An 8,834-nucleotide genomic window follows, 5' to 3' on the forward strand; every position below is an offset into this window, starting at 1 on the left:
AAGTTTAGTTAGTAATGGATAGGTAGTGGGTTCGTTTATAAATGATGTTAATAAATTAAATTTATCCAATAGTTGAGCACCAAGTATTTAAAAAAAATTAAATGGTTTAAATTTGAAACCGTTAAATAAGTTGTCAATTTTGAACTCAAATGTGAATGACAAGAGTATTTTGGAGCCAATAGATAGGTGAAAAGGACATTTTGGAGCCAATAGGTGGATGGAGGATAGTTTTGTACCATTTTCAACACTTGGAGAATATTTTAGGCCCTTTTTCCGAAAAAACATTAATCAAGGTTGTGGAGAAAATATGGAAGACCCGACCAAAAAGATAAACAAACATAATTAATCTTTTTAGAGTGACCTTTAAAACATCTTATCTTTGTATAGCCCTTTATATAACATTAATATAACATATATATATATATAAAATCAAGCCACTTTCCTTGCAATATCTGCACGGCCTTTAATGAAGATTTAGATAAATATTTAAAGCTTTGGGTGCCGTAAACTATTTCACAAACCATAACAGGAAAACACAATCTACAAAAATAAATATTAGATGGAGACTACATATATGTTTCATATATTCAATATTATAGACTGTTCCTAAGTATAGAACTATTTGTATAGCAATATATAGTGACCAAAAGACGATCAGTTAAATACTTTTCGTCTAAATTATAATAAATAAAAAATATATTGCATTTAATAAAAAGTCAGACTTATAAAAATAATATTGTATATTAATATAATATAAAAGTACAATTTTTTTTGTCCTTATCATTCTTGAAAGGTACCTTTCTATTTAGCTGTTATGTAATTTAAATCTATCACCTATCGATTGAATGATGAAATTGTTCTGTGACTATTAAGCGAGTGTCATTCTTCAGATTTGTACTAATTTATTTACATCATTATATGTCTAGAAGCAAAAAAAAGAAGAAGGTGGTTTAATGAGAAGGATGATGGAATCAAAGCAATTACATTACACTTGATGTTCGAGTCCAAAATGCGCCTTATACTCCAAAAAAACATGTGCGACATCCAAACACACTAGAGATTAGTGTTTGGATGCTAATACAAATAAAATCTCTAATTTTAACATATTGTTAAAGAATATAGTGAGCTGTTTCACTTAAAACACAATATGGTTATCAACTTGACCCTAACAAAGAAAATAACTTTTACTTTACATACACATGCATGATGTTGTAAAGAATATGATGCGTCCTTTACATATGATGTTGGCCATTGTGTCTTCGTTCCACCATAGCCATTCAAAAAGATGAGAAAACTATTATATATACACCAAAAATCAAAATTAAAATAGTGTCCTACATGTCTAGATGTCTTGTATTTGAACTTTATAACACCCATATTAAATTAGTGTAGCACCGACTAAATACACATTCTAAATTTATACTATAAGACTAAACGTAACATCTAATATCGTGTAAAATCATGGTAACTACCAAGTGTAATCAGAAACTAGAACACTTAAGTATGACTCCAAAAATAAGTACATTCATAAATTTGGGTAATATATGATCTGGATTATGAGTTGATCATGATTACATTGTTGAAAAAAATCTATGACTTTCATTGACTTATCATCACTATTCAATGGCCTGTAGTCCTGTACAGTAATTCGTGGGCCTTTTTTTATTTGATTCACATGTGAGGTTGGTGAGATCGAATCATCAACCTATTATTGGTGATCTTACAAGTTTTTATTGGATTGCTCCTTTTATCAATATTAGACAATACACTTCCTCTCTTTATATGTACCTCTGAGGGATGTGTGGTAGTTTTTGTATGGCATGTCTAAATTGTAATCTTCATTTCCTGAGATGATTTTTAAGGTTAAGTTAGGCTTAATTTGTGATGGTATTAAAGCATGACTCATTTTAATTCTTATTTTTATATTGAATCTTTTGTATTAAACTGTTCACGTATCAGATTTCTAGCCTTGAGAGTGAGGGGTGAGTGATTAATAAATCGGACGGATGATATCTTTTATAATATGGTCTCGACAATTCTAACTTTTTGAACTAGATTTAGAATAGACTTATATGTTCATATCTTTATATCGTATCAGATCTAAACTCATTTCAATTTTCATTTTCGATGTTCGACATCAATATTAAATTATTCATCCAGTAAATATGTGTGGATTTCCTTTTTAATCCATTAAAAAATAACCCATCTTTTTATATTTAAAAAACTTCAATCACTTTTAAAATTTATGCACAATTAGATTTCAGCACATAAAATAATGGTATAATACGTAAATATGTCACTTAATCTTGGCCTTGACTTATATTTACGTTTATCAATTTTGGATTTACACAAATAGGCACTTAAACTTATATAAAATTAAACAAATTAATACATGTGCCCTATGTGACATCCTACATAGCAATTTACATTCTACGTGACATTCTACATACCAATTTGCATCCGACCTCCGTGATGTCTTACATATATTATGCCACATGCATTATATAAACTACATATATATGAAATGAGATTAAATTGACGATACATTGCTGTGTTATGCATAAATTAATACACAGAAAGTAGTTGTATAAATGTGTCGATATGTATAGTGGGGGTTTGCATGTGGCAGTACGGTAGAGAAAAAGTAAAAGAGGTGTTAAAGCTTAGCGGTATTGACTACAAATCACATTAATGGGCAAGAAAAGTATAGCTATGTCTTTATTAGAGAAATAAACAAACTCTAGAATTAAAAAAAGAAAAGAGGAGGGCCTCATGTGTGTGTATATATTTGATTCTTGGTTAAGTAATACTTTCATAAACAAACTCCTCACAATATTAATTTTTTTTTCTCTGATTATTCTTCACTAGCTAATACAATTATGGTTAGCAAGAAAGCAAAAGTAGTTATAATTGGAGCAGGAATGGCTGGTCTGACAGCTGCTAACAAACTTTATACAACAGCAGGGTGTAAAGATTTGTTAGATTTGTGTGTAGTTGAAGGTGGTAATAGAATTGGTGGAAGAATTAACACATCAGAGTTTGGTGGTGACAGAATTGAGCTTGGTGCTACTTGGATCCATGGAATTGGAGGTAGCCCTGTTCACGAGATTGCTCAACAAATAAATTCATTGCAATCTGAGCAGCCATGGGAGTGTATGGATGGGCTTTTGGAAACTGAAGCAATCACAATAGCAGAAGATGGGTATGTGCTTGATTCTTCTTTTGTTGAACCCATATCCAATCTTTTCAACAAACTTATGGATATTTCTCAATCGAAATTAGTTACTCAAAATGAAATACCTAATGTGATGAGTGTTGGTTCATTTCTTCGGAGGGGTATTGATGCTTATTGGGATGAACATGTTGATGAACTCGAAGGGTTAGATAAACGGAGAAAAAGATCACTTGAACAAGGCATTTTTGCCATGTTTGAGAGTATCCAAAGGACTTATACATCAGCTAATGATTTAGAAATGCTAGATTTCAATGCAGAAAAAGAGTACTGCATGTTTCCAGGAGAAGAAATAACAATTGCCAAAGGCTATTTATCTGTTATTGAATCTTTGGCCTCTGTTTTACCGCCTGGTTTGATTCAATTAGGCCGAAAAGTCACAAAGATTGAGTGGCAGCCTGATGAGTTATTAGAAATTGAAAATGGTACCAATAAGCCACCAGTGAAGCTACATTTCGTTGATGGATCAATTATGTATGCGGATCATGTCATTGTTACAGTCTCACTTGGTGTTTTGAAACAGGGGATTCGGGAAGATTCTGGTATGTTTAATCCCCCACTTGCTAGTTTCAAGACAGAAGCAATCACAAGGCTTGGTTTTGGTGTTGTCAACAAGGTATTCTTGAAACTAACTTCCATCCCCGATGGCATAAACTTTCCTTACCTACAGATGGTGTTTCATAATGAGTCTGAACAAAACCCGAAAATCCCTTGGTGGATGAGGAGGACAGCTAATTTGTGTCCAATATATGGCAACTCAAACGTGTTATTATCATGGTTTGTAGGCAAAGAAGCTCTTGAGGTGGAATCTCTTAGTGATGAGGAGATCATTGATGGGTTCTCAAAAACTATCTCTAGCTTCCTAATAAACTCACATTCTGATGCAGAAAGTATGTTTAAAGTTGAAAAGGTGTTAAAGAGTCAATGGGGAAACGATCCACTCTTCTTGGGTTCGTATAGTTATGTAGCAATTGAATCTAGTGGAGACGATTTGGATGCTATGGCTGAGCCGTTACCAAAAAAGATCACTAGCCTTCATGATTCAAATGTTTCACCTCCGCCACTTCAAATTCTGTTTGCAGGGGAAGCAACACATCGAACACACTATTCAACAACTCATGGTGCTTACTTTAGCGGCATTAGAGAAGCTAATAGGCTTCTTCAACACTATCATTGCATTGATATATGAAAAAAAAAATGTGTTCTCAATAGAACCTAAGCAGGTATTTTTCTTTAATTTTTTTTCATGATGTAGTGATTAAAAGAAGGTCCTTTTGAATTTTCTATTGCTTTCAATATGTTTGAGATTATTATTTGATTCTTGCTCAATCTACTAAAGTTGATTATGCTTTGCATACTTATAATTAATTTGAAAGATAAAGGTAAAGAAAAAGTAGATAGTTAGCTTTTTAGCTCATCATATTTTCTCCATCCTTCAATATGGTCAATTGACAGGATCCGATAAAACCGGGCATGTACTATACTTCTCTCTTCTTAAATTATTCTTTACAATTTCTGCGATATGGTTATGATCAATTAATGAGATTTTTCTTTTATGAATATATCGAAACGCCCTACTTAGACATGTTATTGTTTATGTGATACTATTTTCTTATTAGTTTGTTAAAACTATATTCATAAAACAATTTAACTTTAAATTTCTCAATTTCAAAATCATAAACTACACCAGATAAATTGGAACTAATGGAATAGTAAATACAAATGATATTTCTTTTTCAGTTTTGATGCTAAAAACTGATGGATGTCTTTAAGTATGAGACAGTAAGTAGGGATTCTGAAGGTTAGTGGTGGAGAAGGGTTGAGACCCACAACAAAATGACAGGTCCCACTCCAAAGCATATCAAGACAACACATATACTAAGACAGTTGAAACATATTAGAGCTAACAGTCCCAACTCATTTTTTGGTACATTATTGGTCATATCTTTTCACATAAAATTCCATCATTTGCATATGCTTATCAATTAAGCATTCAAAAAATTCAGCATAGATACAGCTTAATTATTGCATTGTGGTCATATTGTGCGCGCCTTGACTTGTTTATCGCGCTAAAAATCATCCACAACAGTTTTCATGTCATAATTTCCACTTTAAACAGTTAAATTGTTAAAATCCTATTATATGGATCTAGTTATGGAGCGCTATAATATGAAATCAAATATTTCAGAGAACTTGCAATCTTTTAAGTTTGAAGTATTCAAAAACTTAATAATTATCAGCTTAAAATTTTCCATTGAATTCAAACAATTTAAATATAACATTGATGGATTAACCACCTACCTAATAAGGAAATAACCTCCTACTGCTGCTGAAATGAGAAAGTGAAGAAAAAATCTCCTTACTACTGTTACAGACAAAACAACTGCTACATGAAAACAATTTGTTAGAGAGAATGTAGAAAAATATGATAATCAATAGCTATTGATTTAATTGAATTTTCCATGCATAAAACTGTTGATAGACTAAGAGGTGCTACCATTAACACGCAACTAACCATTCAGGACTATAAAGAAAATGAGCACATTTTTTCACTTATTTTTCTATTTTCCTCGAGATGGATTGGTGTAGATCATCTTGTTGTAGATATTGATTGGTCAAATCAAAGGGAGCATCTGTTCATGAAGACTCTATTATTGTAAAAGAGTAGCCCAGCCAGGCTCTAAAAGAAATTGATTCAATGGCCCACAATTATTTATATATATGTATACATGGGGTTTCCAATCTGCCATTTAATGATTGTGCATAGTTTTTATTTATCATCATCACCATTCACTTCAACATCTTTACCGTAAACACAAAAAATTAATGGCTATAATAAAATAGCTAGGACCTTTGAATCATCATCATTATCATTACTTGTTAACATTTTAAATAATGCTTAATTTTTTATTGGGTAAATTCTCTAGTCCCTACTTACCTAAGGGTGTAACAAATCAATACTCTTAAGGGGCCAATCCACAATGATTGTAACTTGGCTAAATTAAAGCTCCAACTAAATAATAGTTTTACCTTTGCGCTATTTAATTTGTTAGTTTTAGTAAGATGGTCCCTCAAAATTAACCATTGTATTATCGACTACTAAGCATATTTTGTACTCATTTCTTAAGCAATAAGCAATATTTGCCTACCTAATCTTTCTTCTTTCTTCTTCTTTTTTTAAGGAGAGAATCATTGAAAATCTCTAAATTTGGCGCTCATTATTAGTTTTATCATCAAATTATTGTCTGTCTTAAAAACACTTTTTTACTTAATTAACTAATTAAACTTAAAAACACCCCGATCTTGCCAGTTCAACTTGAGTGCAATACACTTTTAAATTCTTGCCAAGTTTAGGGTTGTTTTCAACATTTCTTTCGGCGTTTTATTAAGAGCCTCATGTTCGTACCTGAGTATAAGACCACTTCTTATGTTATGTGGCAGATCGGGAGTGTATCTAAGTTTAGTTAGTTAAATAATGATGTGTTTTTAAGACGGTCAATAGTTTGGGAACAAAACAAATAATTTGCATCAAATTATGACAACGGCTCTCTCTTCCCAGTCACAAGTGAGGCAACAAAGTACGCTAACACATTTACATTTCCTATAGCTTGAAATAATCTATTGGCACCTTCGAGAAGTGATTTACAGGTGGTACTCATAACGATTTTAAGTGAACTAAATGACAAACCGTTAAGAGTGAGTGAACAGCTAACCAAAACTTCTTATTTGTAGAAAAATCTTGGTGGAACTGCGGTGTATTTTAAATGCTTCTCTCTTTTTTAAGTTAGTAAAAACAAAACATGAACAAGCAACAACCAATTAGGTACAAACTATTAATAATTAATTAATCATGCAGACACACATGTTGTACTTAAACCCTTCTGGCCTTTTCTTGAATATAGTAGTTAGATTTGTTTAGGATGTGACATGAAATGTTGCTCATATGCACAAGCAACTAATTATAAAAATGTAAATAAATTTGAGTATGTAATGCTGTTCATGCGTTGTTTTGTTTAATAGCCAAGTACATTTGTTGGTTTTCTTTAAGTTAAATCAGACCAAACACAATTTATGTCCTTAATTTGTTTGTTTAGAACATCATGAGATCATCAAACTTCCAGCTCCATCTTTTGCCAACCATCTTTATTTTAATATGAATTCTTTTAATTGTGAAAAGAAATGTAATGGCCCATCATTTGATTCACAAAATCTTAGATAAGTATTTGCACCTACAAGAGGAACATTTTTTTTTTTGAAAAAATTATTAGTTAATATTATCATATTGGCATCTCAAATTTTACTTTTAAAATAGGCAGAGAGTAAAAGGAAGGGCTACCCCTTTTAACATCATCTTTTTTATAAAGTAAAGAATACAATATAAATAGGAATCTAGAGGACTAGCAAGCAACTCCTAGGAGAAATACGGCTTTTTTTAAGGTATTTTCTCACTTCCAAGAAATGTGTGATTGTCATTACTTTTTGAGAAGCAAATCAAGTGCGCTTTCATTTTGTAGAAGTACTACTTTAAAATGTATTTGTTAGGGAGTATTTATCTAAAATTTTCAATGTAAGTTCAAATTTAGCCAAGCTTTAATGAGTATCAAACATCGGACGAAAAATTAATGTATATCTATATTTATTTTTTATATTATCTAAAAAGCATCAACTCCTTATTTGAATGTTAAATTACTATAATATCCCTATCTTAGGTTTTGATTTTTCCTGTGAGTTGTGACTTATCCAATAAGTTGAGATATTTTTCATAGGGTTATGATTTTTCGATGAGTTGTGACTTTTATCAAAGGATTGTGATTTTTCGATGAGTTGTGACTTTTTCAGTAAGTTATGAATTTTCAAAGAATCGTGACTTTTTCAATAAGTTGTGACTTTTTCAAAGTGCCGTGACTTCCCGGAAAGGTCATGATTTTCAGATAAAAACAAAAAAACATTTGTTCATCTACACTTTGTTGACTATAAATAGAGGGACTTCCTCTCATTTTTCTACTACAATTTTTTCCTAATCTTCTACTCTTCTTCTTCTTGCATTTTAAAATTTTTTTGTGTGATTTATTGTCCTTGGATGAGTTCGAAGTTTAGTTGAATATATGCTTGTAAATATCTGTTTTTAAAATTTAGAGAATTGTTACGATCTGTTTTGTACTCAAGACAAAAGAATGACTTTATTTATCAATACAATTTATTTGATTAGACTTTGAGGAAGTTTCCTTCAAAATAGTTATTACTATATAAACATTGCCCTTTTGTTTTACTCATTTACTATTTCTTAATATTTCACTATTTTAGACAAAGAAAAGTTCATATGACTTGTAATAACGTCAGTTGAAATTTTTATTAGTTTAATTCTTATTATTTATTTAATAGCTAATTTTGTGAGATAAATATTATCATTAATGCAAATGTATATTTATATTTGGGTAGGTACTTTTATTTAAATTAAAGTATTATATATTTCACAAATGTATTATAATATTAAACATATCCTCTAACTTCAAAATATATTATTTTAAAATGTTCAAGTTATTTTTTTAAAAAAATATTCACAACAATGTGAAAATACGTGAGTATATAAAATGTAGTTTGC

The 8,834-nt window shown here is 30.8% G+C and overlaps 1 protein-coding gene across 1 annotated transcript; it reads left to right on the plus strand.

Moving 5' to 3' along the window:
* Nucleotides 1-396: 396 nt before the first annotated feature.
* Nucleotides 397-4,578, plus strand: LOC101244015 (probable polyamine oxidase 5). Its single transcript, XM_004243710.5, has one exon. The coding sequence runs from the start codon at nt 2,880-2,882 to the stop codon at nt 4,419-4,421; it is 1,542 nt and encodes a 513-aa protein (XP_004243758.1). The 5' UTR covers nt 397-2,879; the 3' UTR covers nt 4,422-4,578.
* Nucleotides 4,579-8,834: the final 4,256 nt, after the last annotated feature.

This window comes from Solanum lycopersicum, chromosome 7 (assembly GCF_036512215.1).
Source record: "Solanum lycopersicum chromosome 7, SLM_r2.1".
NCBI lineage: Eukaryota > Viridiplantae > Streptophyta > Magnoliopsida > Solanales > Solanaceae > Solanum > Solanum lycopersicum.